The following is a 17,605-nucleotide window of genomic DNA, read 5'->3' on the forward strand; positions in this document are numbered from 1 at the left end:
GCTTCTTGTATATAGCAAACATCTCAGTGGTTCACGGATCAGTCCTGATGCGCATGCCTAGCTTTTACAGGATAATCTTCCATGAAAGGTGTAACTGGTGATTTACGAATTAGAGTAGGGAATTGGGACAGTCCTTAATGTGGAATGTGAACTAGAAACATACACAATGCTTTTGTGACAAAATTAGTTTTGCCATGGTGCAGTTTGCATCATTCTCCAAATTATGCTAGATACAGACACACACACACCCATACTTGTTTTCCTTTTGCCATTCCACCTCAGGTTATTGCTTACAACAGCCTTTCCCAACCGGATGCCTTCCAGATGTTGGCGATTTCCAAACTCCCATCATCATAATCATTGGTCATACAGTCAGGGGTTGATGGGAGTTGGGAGTCCAAAATAGGTGCAAAGGTGCCCAACAGTAAACTCAAATGTAACCTCTTAACTATAGCGATCAGTGGGAACAATGCAAATTTTTCATTAGCATGTGGTACAGCTGGCTGTTGCTTGTTCTATTTATTCATTGAAATAGGGTACCATGTTTCTTTTATTTTTGCCACCCCATTCTCACTATTCTCAGTGGGTTCAGATAACTTAGCAGTCATCATAAATAACTCCTCAAAGTGACAGCTACAAAATATGAGTGTGCTGTGCCACAGTTATCATAAGGCTAAGGAATTACCATGTGAGAATTTGTCATTGAGGTTTTCAAGTTATTAATGTGAAAACTTTACCAGGCATGTGATTTATGAAGAATTTAGGATTTCCAGAACTAATTATTTTTAAAAATGTGTTTCCATCTGCATAGCCTGCTTTTATAACAATATCCCTTGAAATCATTATTAATTAGGTTACATACAGAGGACTCCACAGATGCCCCAGTATAATTCCCCTCAGCCTGGGTCAGCCTTATCTCCACGTCAGTCTTCTGGAGGACAGATGCATGCTGGGATGGGACCTTACCAACAAAATTCCATGGGCAGTTATGGACCTCAGGGGGGTCAATACGGGCCTCAAGGTGAGAGTATTACACTTGTATTTCAAATAAAATGCATGAGCAGTGGACATGTGTTGTTTCTGTGGTTGGATAATGAACACCTGCTTAAGACAATGAGATACATGGGTAGAAAGCTTGAGCAGTCTTGTCTCTTGACCTACGAAGTGTGTGCTTACAGTTTTTATCATGGATGTTGTTTATTGGATTAAAGTAAAGGGTGAGTGTGTTCTGCCACCATTGCTGAATCTGAACTTGGGAGTGTCTAGGCATAAACTAAGTATCAACACAAAACACTTAACAGAAGATTTTAATAATGTGTGCTACAGTATTCATTTAGAAATTTTGGGAAATGGAGGGGGGTTAAGTGTGACTTTGTCTCCACTTCATAGCCCTTAATTTTTTCATCAGTGTCCCATACTTTACTTGGCCAATACAGTTAGTTTTGGTAACTTAACTAGTCATCTTAATATTTGGATCATTATTGATTAGTCCAGCCTTTGACAATGATTAGCTGATTAACTTAGTCATGAGATCTCTGGTGGGATGATGCATGGAAAGATTCCACATAATGTGTGTACTGCTTTGTGGTTGATATTGCAATGTAGCTGTGATGAAGGTGTGAGAGAGAGAGAGAGAGAGAGAGAGAGAGAGTGAGCGCGAGAAAGAAAGAAAGTACTGATGTGGAATAGATTAACATTAGGACACTATTTTGTGAAGCCAACATTCTCCCATCTTTTAGCTTGCCTTGTGATATGCAGGCTCAAGATGCAAATGCAAGAATTGCCAGGATATTCTTTAGTCTTACTGATCATGCTCCCCTTTTCTCTGTAGGTGGATATCCCAGGCAGCCAAACTACAATGCTATGCCCAATGCAAATTACCCAAGCCCAGGAATGGGAGGAACCATGAATCCAATGGGAGCAGGGAGTCAGATCCATGGTCAAACTGGTGTACCACCCTATCCTGGGCTTCCTCCAGGGAGAGGATTGAGCCATGCTGCCATGGGGAATAGGCCCTATGGACCCAACATGGCAAACATGCCTCCCCAAGTAGGGACTGGGATGTGTCCTCCACCAGGTGGCAGGAAAGCACAAGAAGCTGCTGCTGCTGCTGCTATGCATGCTGCTGCCGTCAACTCAATCCAGAATAGGTAAGCCATGGGGGACCCCTTACCTCTGAAACAGAATTTCCTAAAATTTCAGCTCTTTAAAACAATACCTCTTTAAATAAGTCAGAATAGACTTCCCTAAATCCAGAGTAAAATACTGTTAGTCACCCTATTTGCAATACAGAAAAGGCAAAGGCAGTCTCAGATACTGGCACTGAATTATTACCAAAACACTCCAAAACAAAATACAGTCACAAGAATAGGCTGGAACTAAACATCTGTATCTGTATATATAATATCAAGTGTCTCAGGCCAGAGTAAAGAGGTATATCTTCATCTTACAGCAGAAACTGCATAATGAAGATGCCAGACACATCTTTGTGGGGAGGAAATTCCGCAATTTAGGGGCTGCCACAGATGAGCCTCTCTCACGGGATACCATCCTCCAGGCTTCTGAGGGCACAGAACTACCTAGGGCCCCCCTCCAGAGAGGGTTTGTGGGAGGGATGCATTTGGGACCTAAGTCATGGTTAAATACCATATTGGCCCAAATATAAGCCACAAGTCCGGGGGGGGGGGGAGAAAAAAAAGACAGTACCCTCCTAAGCCACTTCCTTCCTTGCTTTCTCCATTCCCGGCCATGGGGGAGAGGACGGGGGACTATGCGTGGGGCGGGCACTGCTTTGCCATGCTCCTGGCACTGTTTGCCTCGTGCTCCTGGCTGCATTCTGGGCAGGGGTGGGGGAGCCACGCTGCGTTGCCGGCAGCCTTTCCCCTTCCCTGCTCTCTCCCTTCCTAGCCTTGGGACTGCGTGCGGAGTGGGGACCACTTTGCTGTGCTTCTAGCTGCACACTGGATCATTTTTGTAAGGTTGCGAATATAAGCCACACTTCAACTTTTCACGGTCAGAATTTTTTTGGGGAAAGTGTGGCTTATATTCGGGCCAATATGGTACCAACATCAGACCTTATTTTGGGTCTGGAAACAAACTGACAACCAGTGGCGGTTAGGGAAGGCAGATGGGGTGGGTAGTGTCTTCTGTTGGATTATAATGGAATTCAATTTTCTGCTGTCCAACGTTACCTGGAAGAGACAATAAAATAAGTGGGGTGGGTTTCTTTCGTCTTTGATTGGGAAGGCCTCTGCTTCAGTTGCATCTGGAACATGTATACTCAGTGAGCAATTTACACAGTATTGAGAAGCTTGGGGAAGAGGGCTGTGCCAATTTTAGGTGTGTCCAGTTGACACGTGGTCGCCAATGGGTGAGTACTTTTCAGCCTGGAAGAAGGCAAAATGAGGATGGAATGGGGTGGGGTGCACTTTAATGCATTCCACTAATGCACACGGGGGCCAGGAATGGAACCCCAACACAAAATGGTTGCCACCTGTATCTTGATGCTAAAGGAACTCAAACCTCAAAACCTTAGAAGAACTGAACTTGCCTCAATAGCCCAGATCTGAGTCTCACTTTTTCACCCACACAGCAAGTCAGAGATACACTAAGGAATGCCCACTATGGAGAAAGATAATCTACCTGTTTGTGTAGGGAATTTAATCAGGAAAAATCACATTATTAGCCAAGTGCTCGTTGGTAATGTACACAGTTGACTATTTCTAATATAGTTGTGTTGTTTTTAGGCCATCTGGTTACCCCCATATTAACCAAGGAGGAATGATGGGAACTGGGCCTCCCTATGGCCAAGGAATAAATAGCATGGCTGGCATGCTCAATCCCCAGGGCCCACCATATCCAATGGGTGGGAATATGGCCAACAATTCTGCAGGTAAGATGCTGTACCCAGTCTTTCTGCCCAAGTTCTTTGTGTTTTTGAATGGCAAGCTGAAAAACATTTTCATGTTGGTGTTTGACTCTCTAGGGATGGCTGCAAGTCCTGAGATGATGGGACTCGGGGATGTTAAACTAACACCAGCTCCCAAAATGAACAATAAGGCAGATGGAACCCCCAAAACTGAATCCAAGTCGAAGGTAAAAAAAAAGTTTTCGGTAGCTGCTGCAGAGATTGGTTTTAAAAGAAATCTGAGCCTGGATTTTATTAGTGTGCATTTGACTCTATCTTATGTGATTTGGTTATGTTGAAAGTATGAGACTTTTCTTGTTTTACCACCCATAATGTTGCTGAACAACATCATTTCCTTGTAGAGAGCTGCACTACCAACTTCATATGATTGCCAAATGAGGCACTTGTTTGTGCAAATTCAGAGAACACGTAAGCATTTATGGGGTTCTTTGAAGATTGTTGGATTGTGCCTGGAACACACTTAGACCATGCCTGCATAATATTCTCCTTTATTAAGTAATGTGTATTGTACCTCTTGCCTGGGGTTTACCTCCAATAAATCATGGCCCTAAGGCATGAAGAGCTCTAGAGCTATACAAAGCTTTTCACTCCAGAGCACTTTATTCTATCCTTTGCTTGCATTCTGTTGCGCTAGTGGACATTCTCTGTGGAATTAAGAGTAGAGCATCTTATGCATTTAGTCTATATTTCCAGTGTGTGGAATGGCCAACCACATGCCAGGTTATGTGGGATCAGCTTTCAAAGATGCACAGAAATGGGAGTCAACAGTCTTCCCCCATGAGAGCTTTGTAGCAGTGTTTATTATAATAGCAGAAGCAACTAATCATATTTCAGATCTAAATGACAAAATGCTGTGCGATAATTTTTTTAAAAAGTATTTGTGGATGCTCGGACCCCCGAGCTTCATGCATCTTCTGTGTCTTTAGGACCTGATTTCTAACTTTTATTTATTTTTGTTTTTTTAAAAATGGCAAAATTTCCAATATGTCCCTCAGTGCCAACCTGAATTAGTGTATAGTTCTTCTTCTGATGATGTATCATAGAGGGTGGGATTCAAAAAGAGCTGTTGCAAACAGGGTTTGAAATCCTTATTAAGTGGAAACTCTAGTTACTGTTTGTGTCACCAAAACACTTTAACTGTGGTTAAGGAAGAAAGAGAGAGTTGGCTCCAGAGTAGATAAGGGGATAGGAAGCACATCGTATCTGTGGCCTGCTCATATTCTGATTTTACATCTGCGCCAGCCCAAGTAGATGTGGCCTTGGACATTCTATGCAGGATGTCTCATTCATATTACATGTTACATTGGCACCTCAACTTTCACCAATCTGGAATAGAGATATATTTCCCTCAAGGATTATTCTAACCCTCAAATGTTAATTTTGATGATAAGGGAAATGCAGTGATTTTATATTTTTCTTCTGCCAGACATTTGGTTCTTAGAGAATTAGCTTCTTCAATGTTCTACAGTAGCAACCTACTTGTAAGGTTAATAACTCTGAATATGGGATCTTAACTCAATTTGTCAATTGTATCAAATATGGCAGTGGCCAGGAGGTTGTCATCCTGGTGCCAAAAAGCCTTGCAGGATTCTCCCCATACCTTTGTTATTTTTAATTGCAACAAAGTAGAGGAATAGTAAAGGAATAGTAGAACAGTTTAATAAAGCTTTGTTCTTTTTCTCAGTCCAGATCTAACAACTATCGTGTTGCTGTTTTAGTATTAAACAAGGAGCCTCATAGTTACTCCTTCAGAGAGTCTTCCTTGTGCCCTTCAGACATCCTCGTAGCAAAATACTGACATAGCTAAGCAAGTTAGCTTCATTGATCTTTACTTAGCTAGATAGGGTCTGTTTTCAACCCTGTGGCAAATAAGCCTGGTTCCTTTAAACTCAAACTGCTCTTAGACTTTGATTACCTGGTACCTCCCACAGCTTTCTGCTTTAAAGACTGCAGTTCCAAGTGCTTGAGGTTGGAGCCATATGGAAAGGGACAAATGCAAAAATTCAGTGTACATTTCACAAAGAAATTTTGCTTACATTTTCTTAATGCTCAGACAATTGGGCCATTGCCTAGTCCCATTAAACCCCCCCCTCCAATGTTTATTCAACTACAGTGGTGCCTCACAAGACGAAATTAATTCGTTCTGCAAGTTTTTCCGTTCTACAAGTTTTTCCGTCTTGCGAAGCACCGCTGTGTATTGACGGTTTCCCATAGGAATGCATTGGCGGTTTTTTAAAAAAGGCGCAAGACGTTTTGTCTTGCGAAGCAAGCCCATAGGCTTGCTTCGCAAATCCATCTTGCGAAGCAACTCAGAAAATGGAAAACTCTTTCGTCTTGCGAGTTTTTTGTCTTCCGAGGCATTCGTCTTGCGAGGTACCACTGTAGTCTAAAATTCACTGGGGAGAGTGATCCTCTCATATGTTGGATCAAATGAACCTTCCCTGTCTCTTAAATGAAATAATTCCCTGGGAGTGTTTTTCCTGAGGCAGCTGTTGCCTTTTCTTCTGCAGTACAATCTTCCTGCAGTGAGAGAAAAGTAAGAGAAGAACAATCTGTCTAGGTAGTGGCTAGAATGCCATATGGGTTCGACTTGAGACATCTTAGGAGCCCAAAAGGAACATTATCAAAACTGATTACCAACTTCTTTGGCTGGGAACTTGCATAGACAGCAAAGTTATCTTGAGGATTCTGACCCTGACAAAGGAAGCAACTTTGACCCCTAGTTGTCTAACTTTAGTTTGTCGTAAAGTCTTCTTTCATTGCCTTTGTTTGGTGAAATGCCTTTCACTTTAACTAATGCTGATCCAAGACTTGCGATTATTTATCTGATTTGTATATTCATTTTCAACAATAGTTGTGAAAGCTGGTTACCCTTCCAAAAAAATAAATGTTATTGATAAAATGACAGTAATAACGATACAGTGTTGTAACAGTGACAGATTAAAAAATGGACAGCTAGTATTAAAGTAACATCTTAATAATAAAAGGCTTGCCTGAAGAGAGAGATTTTTAAGAGTTCATTGGTAACAGATTCCAGAGCTTGGGGGCCACCAGCAAAACAGCTGCTTGGATGGTGGCCACTAGCCTGATACATGGTGGGAGTGCAAAGAGTTATTAATCCTTACGTCTCAAAGTGCATGGCAACAGGTCATGTGCTTCTAGACTTGGAAAAATCTGCATACTATCATTGATCAGTTGCTTGAAAGTTATACTAACACCCCCTTCTTTCTATTTTAAAACTCAAAGCTGTGCAAGCACTGTGTCTCACACTATTGCTGTGACATAGTGCATGTAGTTTGCTCCTCCAAAGAGAAGTTGGCTAACAGAATTAGGAGACATCTGGATGTGGGTGTTCCGTTTTTCACCCCTGATGTTTCCTACATCTCTTATTGACTCTTAACAACAGTGGAGCTTCTCTTTCTGTCTAAATCCTCACTTCTTCCCCAGGCCAGTTTGTCATTGTCAAGAGGTTTTCCTCCTGGCCTGTGTACAACTACATTCAGATAATACTGGGCTGACCTGCATCCACGTTTCATGCTTTTTAACAAAGTTCTACCAACTCTATAACCTCCTGCTTCTACTACAGATCTCTTAGTTCCTTGGTTGTCTCTTTACTGAATGGTTGTGGTGCTAGTTTCTCTTCATTGACTTGTTTCCATTATTGCTTCTTTGCTCAAACACAGAATATTTTGAGATTCTCACACAGTGTTGCTGAACTTGCTTTAACTGGTCTTTTAACACCAGGTTGGTGTTCTTCATTACCAAGCCTTTTTGCAGTGAGAGGCCAGAAATGTTAACTAGTTCCTTTACTGCCAGAAGATCTGATGTTTGTGAGAGAAGTTGGACATACCAGTGAATATGCTTGTCTGCACCAGTCCATAGGTGCTGGCCCTTCTCCTTGTTGTATGTGAACTTACAATTCAGCAGCCTGCATTTCAGAAACATACAATATGTGTTTACTGAAGAGTGCTCTTCATAGCATCTTGATTCTTCTGGGAGCTGGGTGAGGGACAACTTAAATAGGGCCATGCCTTACAATTCTGAGAAGTTTTACTATTTGGCATACCCCTCTCTGTGGTTTATGAAAGGAAAAGTCACTGGTGAGTCCAGGCTTCTTCTCTGTAAGGATTCAATGAGGCTGCAGCTTTCCCAAAACTCCTGTGACGTTTTGTTTGTAAATATTATCTTTCTCTTTCAACACCCATAAAGATAATGTCTGAAATTCTCCTTGAGCCCATTATATTGGCTTTTTATTTTATTGGCTATTCACTTGTTGCATAATCACTGTAACCAGCAAGACTTGAATCTAGATGATTATGCTTCATTTTTCTGGCACATTTGTACTGAAATTAAACTTTCATAGGATCTCAGCCATCTTTAGATGCACCATACTTCTGTAATCAGCTTTATTTCGTAAGTTGTACTGCTTGAACATAGTTTCTAGGGTTAACACTTCTTCTACATTTGTTTCCAATACTTGTTTTTACAGTGTTTTAGTTTGTATTTAGCATACATGCAATTTTATTTATTTAATTTTTCCTGTACTGCCTTTCTGCAACCTGCCCCCTCCCCATGCAAAGTGGCTGACAAAAATAACCAAATGAACACATTAACCAAAATCCTATATTGGTAAACAAAGCAGCAAAGACAGTATCAGCACATCAGTAAATAGCATTATAAAAAGAAAATTCAGGGCACTTTTAGTAGCCATCAAATAAAGCAGAAAATCGAGATTAATTCAAATTAAACAATGAGACTACAATAAAACAACAATAATGGAAACAGAAAGCTAATTAATATGAATTCAGAGTCATTAATCAACAAATGCATGGATGAACAGGACAGATTTCATTTCAAGTCTAAAAGATTTAAAAAGAGGCTAGACATATATTCCTCAGGTGGAGTTGCATCATTTGGGCATGGTCCACTGTCTAGCAGCAACCTGCATAACCTCTGGAGATGAGAACATCCAAGAAAGTTCATTGATGGCTCAGCTGCTGAGCAGGTTCATATAAGAGCAGGCAGCCCTTAGGGTACCATGGTGCCAGATGATGTAGGGCTTTATAAATTAAGACCAGCCCTTTGAATTGTACCCAGAAACAAACTTGAAGACCACAAAGGTATTTGAATATGGATGTAATGTGTTGATTCCAAAAGATAAAAGAAGAAGAAGAAGAGTTTGGATTTGATATCCCGCTTTATCACTACCCTAAGGAGTCTCAAAACAGCTAACAATCTCTCCTTTCCCCTTCTCCCCCAAAACAAACACCTCTGTGAGGTGAGTGAGGCTGAGACACTTCAGAGAAGTGTGACTAGCCCAAGGTCACCCAGGAACTACATGTGGAGGAGCGGGGATGCGAACCAGGTTCACCAGATTACGAGACTACCACTCTTAATCACTATACCACACTGGCTAGATTCATGACTAGTTAATGACCTGGCTATCATATTCTGAAATAGTTGTGAAGTTTTCAGAGAGACAGCTGTACATATAATGCACTGCAGTAATGAAACCTGGATGTTACTAAACTGCAATGTCAGTGTCATCTTTGCAGTAAAGGACCAGTTTGTAATTATTGTACAACTGATGTTAACCTAGATTTCCACAATGCACTTAGACTGAAGTAGGGTGGGTGCGCCTACATAAGAATGGTGTCATTGCTTTTCTCCCTGCGTTATGTGATGATATCCGAAGACCTACCTTTTCTCAGATTGCTTTTAATTTAATGTGTGATTCTTTACTCTGCTTCTTCCCCTCTTTTTTCTCTAGAAATCCAGCTCCTCTACTACTACAAATGAAAAGATTACTAAACTATATGAGCTGGGTGGTGAGCCAGAAAGAAAGATGTGGGTAGATCGCTATTTGGCTTTCACTGAAGAGAAAGCAATGGGCATGACCAATCTTCCAGCTGTGGGCCGGAAACCCCTAGACCTGTATCGGCTCTATGTCTCTGTGAAGGAGATTGGAGGGCTGACTCAAGTGAGTTAACTTAATCTTGTATCTGTTAAGATTCCCTTTCTCAGGTCCGTCTTACACACAACATACGTTTATATATCTTATTAACCCTGGAGGAATGCACAAGGCCACATCTAATTCATAAATTCTCTGCCCTGATAAGCAAAATTCTTGATAGGTTGCTTCAGTTTTTTTATTCACATTACTACATCAGTTTGGGGTAGTAATACTACTGTTAGTGCTCCCTCCCCTCTTGAACTTGTGTTTTTATATTTGCTTCCCTAAGATGGACAATAAATAGCTTATTGCTTTTTTTTAATCCTTTGTTATGAGGAAGGAAACTGGTGATTTGTATTTGAGTTTCCTTACTTTCCTAAACACTACTTGAGAAGTGTATCACTTTGCCTGTGGCATGCTTTAGAAAGGAGATGTGACTTGGATTTAAAAGTTGGCTCTTCTGGCTTTGTGCAGGTTAACAAAAACAAGAAATGGCGTGAGTTAGCAACCAATTTGAATGTGGGTACCTCCAGCAGTGCAGCTAGCTCTCTGAAGAAGCAGTACATCCAGTGTCTCTATGCCTTTGAGTGTAAGATTGAGCGAGGAGAAGATCCTCCCCCAGACATCTTTGCAACTGATTCAAAGAAGTCGCAACCCAAAATACAGCCTCCATCTCCAGGTGAGTCAACTTTGACTTCTGAAGTGTTGAATTCATCCTGTCCTGTAATGTCTAGATCAGGGTCTAGTAGGCCACACCCTGTATGAATGTATCACAGTTGCTCAACAGGGTCCTTATTCTACCAGAATGTGGAACTGTGGCAGTTATATATTTTTTAAAGGCATATTTACAAATATGATTTATCTAGGCAGACTTTCTGCATTTGTAAAGGTGTTAGAGCATCGTTAAGAACTGGAGGTGGCTTTTGCCTGCTCCAGGCAGGGTAGCTCTTTCAGATAAAGGATGGCATGCTGGGATTATACACTGATGTAGAGACAGTTGACTTTTCTTTCTGTTGTTCGCTTAAGACTTGAAAACATCTTGCTGTATATCTCAAATTTGACACCTTGTTTTTTAGAACCCAAAAGTATGCTTTATAAGCCTGGAATGATAGATTTAGTGCTGATATGTTGCAGATTTCTCATGGGTTCATGGTTTGGATCAAAAAATTTGGTATCTGATCTAGAACTTGAGAAGACCTGGTTTCAACATATCATTCACTTCTTACGTATAATGTTGTGTCCTTACACAGCTGCCTGTACAATCACAACATGCTACTCAACTGAATGGGCCAAATATGTGTGCTAAATGTCAATTTTCTGTTAGTAGTTCTGTGGTACTCATTGTATCTCTGCAAACCACATAACTCTGACTTTTCTAGCAGCCTGGGATTGTTGCAGTGAAGGGTGGGACTAGTACGAGAAAAATGGGAACCAAGACTAACAATTGGCTTAAATACACTGCTACTGCTGTATTAATGTTCTTCAGCATACTAGTCTTAATGTTTGAAGAGCTCTAATCCATATACTTGATTTTTTTTTTAAAAAAAAAGACTAATATCCACTACAAATTGGGCACTGTAAAAAAAAAGTTTTTCTTTCTTCCCCACCCCTTCACTGTAAAGGTAAGCACTGCTTTTTCTTAAGGCAACACTGCTGTGATTGAAGTTCTTTTGCTTTCATTTTTTACTTATGCTGACCAATCCTTGTTTCATGAAAATTTCTCAGAACTTTGATCATCTATTATACTCCTGGCCATATGTGGGGGGAGAAGGTGGGAATGTGAGCCCAAGGCTTATAGTGCTCCTTCCTGCTCAGTAAACCATGGTTTAACATGACTTGCAAGCACGGCTACTGTGTTACTATCATGGTTGTGGGAATCAATTGGGGGAGGCATATTAAAGAATTGTGACAAGGTAGCACTGTATGCCTGTAGCTACATTCCGAAGTAACTTCCTTCACAGCCGCATGATGGAGAACAGTTGACATGTCAGAGGTTTTGGGGGCTGACGTATCAAATAGGAGTGACATCCAGCAGCCAACCAAAAATTAATTAGGAGTTGTGTTACATAAGATCAGGTGATTTGTCCATCAAATCCAGTGTTGTCATCTCTGGCTGGCAGTGGCTTTCCAGGATGTCAGATGAGTACTTTCCCATTACCTGCTACATGATCCCTTTGACTAAAGATGTCACAGGTTGATCCTGGGACCTTTGGTCCTCAAATCTAATTGGTGCCTACAAGAGTCTTAATTTGACCTGTGAGACTGTTTCCCTCAAGTCACATTTACTCGCTCCAAACCTGGCATCGTATATGTCATGTGTGAGGTAGATAAATACTGCATAGGAACAACCAGGCGCCTTTGAATGAGCTCCTTCTTGTTCCTTGGCAAATGGGGCTTGTATTCATCGTATTTTAAATTGGATGCCAAATACAAGCTCTGCTGGGATTGTTTCGACATGGGAGTTCCCAAGCAGAGCCAGTCCCTGCTAAAAGTGGGGCTTAAAGTCACAGTCAGCTGGTTGGTATTGACTTCAAGCCCTGATTGGAATGACTGGGATCTGCGTTTGCTGTGCAGCTTGAGTCCAAGCCTCCTTGCAAAGGAAAAATGGATCACCTAATATCATGGTGATGACATGCCTGTCAAAGTAGCGCAGCCAGAGGTGGCAGAACTCAGGATCCAGAACTCTGACCAGATCATGTTCCTCACCCCCCTGCTGTACAAGGAAGACGTACTATTCCACAAAACAATAGTCCCTCATTTGGAATCATTCTGTATATTTGAGCAGTCCAATACTGTTCAGTTGCTGAATGCACTAGCTGGGATTCAGTAAAAGTATCACTGAGAGTAGTGATGTGCTCTTGCTCCCTTCTGGTGACCTAGTCTGAAATCCATTGCTGGAAGAGGACATGGTGGGAATTTGAGATAGACATCATAGGACCTGTAACTACCCCTTTCCTGCTGCTTTGTGCCCCTTCTCTTGTGCAAATGGATATGCTTCCGTCTTCTGCTCTCTGCAGTGTGAATCCTTTTCATATTCAAATACTGTGGCTGCTTATTCTGAGTAAATTTAGTGGAGGGGGATGCATAACAACAGCATCATTTGAACCTGAGCCTCCTGGACAGTAATTTTTTTTGTTGTGAGAAGGTGTGGTGACATGTTGCTTGGAGTATCCAAGTGACACACTATCTATCCCACACCACATGAGTGAGGGGATGCCCCTGTGGCAAATTATTTGATGGAGGCATCAGGGATACAGGTGTCATTTTGGCTATCAACATTACGTTTCATAGGGTTATATCCAGTCCTAGTCCCGTTCAGGGTGGACCAATTGAAATTAATGCACATTACAAACTAAGGTCCATTAATTACAATAGGTCTGCTCTAGAACTCAGTTGGATAAAACCCATAATCCCTAACCCACCACCTCAAAAACAATTGTTGTAGGTTTCACTTGCTGCATTTATTGTATATATTTATTGTAAACAACATTTTTATTCTAAAGCCTCTCCAGGAAAGTTTGTTTGAAGGGTGAGGTTGCGTATGAATTTAAAAACTCACAAGTACATTAATTGGTGATAACACAACCAGCTGATTTTTGCTGTGTTGACCAACAACTGTAGTGGGACAAGAAACCATTGAACACTTACAGTGCAATAATGCTGTTAACCTCCAAAGTGCCGCAGTATTCCTTGTAGCTGCCGTGAGAGGCTACCATAGCTAGCTCTCTAGAACTTATTACCCCTTTAAGAGGTGTACAGCTCCAAAAACTGGCTCTTGGCTGATTTACCTGCAGGCCTCTTTTAACTAAATGTCCTGTGTTCCTTTGGTTTCTGTTGGCTTCTGTTGAAAAGCTAATGCTTGTGGCTGGGAAAAGCCATGTTCCTGTGGTTGGATGGGGCTGATCTGTGCACTTAGGGGTATATCTGAAGGGGTAAACTTGTAGTTACAGCAAACAGCTCACTTGTGGAAGATGCCACGGTTCTCCAGCCAGCAAAACCCCCCTATTTATTATGTGTGGGTTTGTGGTGCTTGGTCCTGATTTGCTTTGCCACTCTCCTTAAAGCATTTGTGGTGCTAAACTCCTCCTTACAGTGCTGCACAAGTAGTGTCTTGTGTGTTAGATGCTGCCTCCTGGACTGCTACAGCATACGCTTGCTCTCTCTCTCCCTTCCACGATCCCCCCTCCCTTCCCCAAACCCTTTCAGCTTTTTTTGGCTCCTGGTTATGAATGAATGGCTGGCAACATGTGCCCTGGGAAGTGCAGCCAGTTAGGCTTGAATTCACAGTGTATGGAATTGGCATCCCTCCAGCAGTTTGTAAATTTGTGAGTTGGGAGGGACAGCAGGGGGTGGGGACGAACAACAAATGGCAGCGACACAGGGAATGTCTCGAAACCTCTTCCTGCTGATGTCAGTGTATTAGAATGCAGCAGCGACTTTGCTTGTTGGATTCCCAGGGGAACGGAATGGAGCTGAAAGGCTAATGAATGGGGAGAGGGTGTGAGGGGAGGGGTTATGAATGAAGCTCCCTGCTGGGCTTGCCTCTGCCCTTCCTTCTCAGGAGATGTCCCCAGACTGGGAGGGAGCAGCGGAGCAGAGGGAGAGGGTGCCAGGAAGGTGGGGCGTAAACAAACATGACCTGTAGCTGACCTCTAGAGGATTTTAATGAATAGCTGAAATGACTCATCAACTTGCAAGGCTGAGGCAAGGGATATCAGTGCCGAAAATGGTAACTAATGGAAACCTTAATTAAGAGTTTGGCTTTCACTAGCTGCTAGGAGTGTATAAATCTGAGAGATGGCACCATTAGAGGCTGTGGTTGGGCTGGAACAGCAGAACTCAATAAACTGCACAGCTGGCTTTTTGATATTGTATACCTGGATTTTCAGACAGTTTCCAGTGGTCTTGTGTCGAACGGTCCAGAGTAGCTGCTTGATCCCTTTTCCTTAGCCTTCTATAGAAGAATTTGTCTTGGACTTCCTGGGAAGGCTCCAATGGAGATGTCCTGTGCCGTGCTTTTAGAACATTTTACTTGAGGAGCTCGAACTAGGAGTTGGGTGTTTAATCTGCCATCAGCATGCCTTTCTTGTTCATGTGCAAAACTGGACCATACTGATGCGGAATTGCCTCCCTGCCTAAAGATGCAGCTCAGAACATTGTTTCTCCTAGGAGACTTTGTTTTGTGGTTTAGTTCACAGCACTTTTCAGTTAAGCCTAGCAAATTTGGGTTAATAGTCACAGGCATTGGTGTGTAGGAAAGAGCAAGTTCTGTTATAAAAATGATGACCATTGACTCCCAATATATCCTAGGATTTCAGGAAGTTGCACTTCCCTGTTCAAGAAGTACTACCTTTGAGAGTTTGCATTGCTATAAAATCCTTCAAGGTTTTTCTTAGTAGCTTCTATTTACCATGGAGCTGATGCCTCTCTTCTCTACTTACAGCTGGTTCAGGCTCCATGCAGGGCCCTCAGACACCTCAGTCCACCAGTAGCTCCATGGCGGAAGGAGGAGACTTGAAGCCCCCAACTCCTGCATCTACGCCACACAGTCAAATGCCCCCTTTGCAAGGCATCAGGTATTCTGCAGTCAACTTCCTGCTACTAACAAATGCCTAAAGGCTGCTGTGCCTGGCTGTGGCTTTTCTAATAGATTGCATTGATTGGCTTCCATGTTAAAACAGTTCCTCCTTTTGTTGGCTTAGGAGTAACTCAGTGGGCCTTCAGGACACCTTTCCCGATGGCAGTGACCCTACTTTCCAGAAGAGGAACTCCATGACTCCAAACCCAGGGTACCAGCCCAGCATGAATACTTCTGACATGATGGGTCGCATGTCCTATGAAACAAAGGATCCATATGGCAGTATGAGAAAAGGTGATGTTATCTTTCATACTATAGCACAGAGCCATTAAACTCTCTAATCCCATGAAAGGAGCTTTGGAACAAAATAGCTTTAATTTTATGTCCAATATAGCTTCATGTCTTCCTGCTGAAGATTGATGGTTTCCTTTCTCCACTTTCAGGAAGTGATCCCTTTATGTCCTCAGGGCAGGGCCCCAACAGTGGTATGGGTGATCCTTATAACCGTGCTACAGGTCCAGGGATGACTAATATGGCCATGGGGCAGAGGCAGCATTATCCTTATAGCCCTTATGAGAGAGTGAGGTGAGTATTCATCCTGGATGCATTGATTCTATTATTGATTGAATGATTTATCCATCCATCCCACCTTTCCCCTAGAACAAGGCAGTTCTCAAAAATGAAAGCAGATACAGACCCTATGTTCCTATACCAAGCAAATCACAGTTATGCAAATACTTACTAAATGAACAAAGCATTTTTCTCCCAGAAATATCAGTTTTCACAGAATTTATGTGTCTCAGTTTTGGGTTTACAGGTGAATATGTTTTTCAGGAGTATGTAAGTGGCAGGGGGGCTGGATATGGGCAAGGCAGGCTTTGAAGGATTGTGGTGTTAGTGGAACAGGACTAGAAAATGTGACAGATGAGGTGATGGCTGGACTCTGTTTCCTGAACTATGGAGCCTTGCATGAGCACCACCCCACCTTGTGAGACAATGAGGACTAGAAATTCTACAAGGAATGAGAAATTTAAAATTCTATACAAAATGTGCAAGATTGTACAGAACTGCAGAAGGCAAAGAGAGCCCTGGTTCTGTAACATGCATTATATTTATTTGCAGTGGTGATTGTGCTGTTAGGTCAAGTATGGGGAAACAGTAGCCCTCCAGATGTTGGACTACAACTCTCACCATCCCTGGCCATGCTGGCTGGGGATAATGGGAGTTTGGAGTCCAAAAACATCTGGAGGGCTACAGGCTCCCCATCCCGTGTTAGATTATTTCTTTGTATATGAGGGCTAGAATTGCTTATAGTGTGAGGGTGTGCTGTGTTTTCCTTCAGGACTGAAGCTGGAATGGGACCTGAAACCAATTTAGGAACCGGAACACCCCAGCCCAACATCATGCCTTCCACTCCTGATTCAGGGATGTACTCCCCAAGCCGATATCCTCAGCAGCCACAGCAGCGGTAGGTTCCAGTATGCCTCTGTTGTGTCAGCAATACAGTCACAATAGAATTCCATGGTGTTCTGTGCATCTGGGAAGAAAACTAATGCTTTCATCTTTTCTGCAGACATGATTCCTATGGCAATCAATTTCCCACTCAAGGTACATCCTCCAGCAGCCCCTTTCCTAGCCAACAAACCACCCTATATCAGCCACAACAGCAGGTGAGCTCCCTGAAGTTTTGCAATTCTACTGATAAAGATTGTGGTAGTTGCGACCTATGAGCAGCCACAGAAGGGAAGGATAGTAATGGTTTAGTTCAGTGGTTCTCAAAAGGAGTGGCATGAGAGGATGGCAAGTGCGGCAGGAAGATTCAAGGAAAATAAAATAAACATTTGAATATTTCAGTGTAGTATTGTATCAAAATATTGGGGGGGGGGGATTTACAATCAGAAACCGTATCCATGCCTCTATTCAAGATTATTGGCTCTGCAACATATTGTTGTGAACAGAGATTTTCCGCTCTGACAAATATGAAAGATCAAAGAGATGCAGGCTTCCTCAACCTCGGCCCTCCAGATGTTTTGGGACTACAATTCCCACCATCCCTGATCACTGGTTCTGCTAGCTAGGGATCATGGGAGTTGTAGGCCAAAAACATCTGGAGGGCCGAGGTTGAAGAAGCCTGGAAAAGAGAAAC

The 17,605-nt window shown here is 42.4% G+C and overlaps 1 protein-coding gene across 5 annotated transcripts in view; it reads left to right on the plus strand.

The window, feature by feature from the left end:
* ARID1A (AT-rich interaction domain 1A) overlaps window positions 1-17,605 on the plus strand; it is a 123,050-nt gene that overhangs the window by 97,998 nt on the left and 7,447 nt on the right. For all 5 annotated transcript variants that reach the window (XM_083454690.1, XM_083454691.1, XM_083454688.1 and 2 more), the window contains 11 exons: window positions 854-1,021; window positions 1,832-2,150; window positions 3,747-3,892; window positions 3,986-4,095; window positions 9,699-9,908; window positions 10,356-10,560; window positions 15,325-15,457; window positions 15,584-15,753; window positions 15,903-16,044; window positions 16,802-16,927; window positions 17,033-17,129. In XM_083454690.1, the coding sequence (XP_083310816.1) occupies window positions 854-1,021; window positions 1,832-2,150; window positions 3,747-3,892; window positions 3,986-4,095; window positions 9,699-9,908; window positions 10,356-10,560; window positions 15,325-15,457; window positions 15,584-15,753; window positions 15,903-16,044; window positions 16,802-16,927; window positions 17,033-17,129 (1,826 nt within the window). The remainder of the gene's footprint in view (window positions 1-853; window positions 1,022-1,831; window positions 2,151-3,746; window positions 3,893-3,985; window positions 4,096-9,698; window positions 9,909-10,355; window positions 10,561-15,324; window positions 15,458-15,583; window positions 15,754-15,902; window positions 16,045-16,801; window positions 16,928-17,032; window positions 17,130-17,605) is intronic.

This window comes from Podarcis tiliguerta (assembly GCF_965153285.1).
Source record: "Podarcis tiliguerta genome assembly, chromosome: 8".
Classification (NCBI taxonomy): Eukaryota; Metazoa; Chordata; class Lepidosauria; order Squamata; family Lacertidae; genus Podarcis; species Podarcis tiliguerta.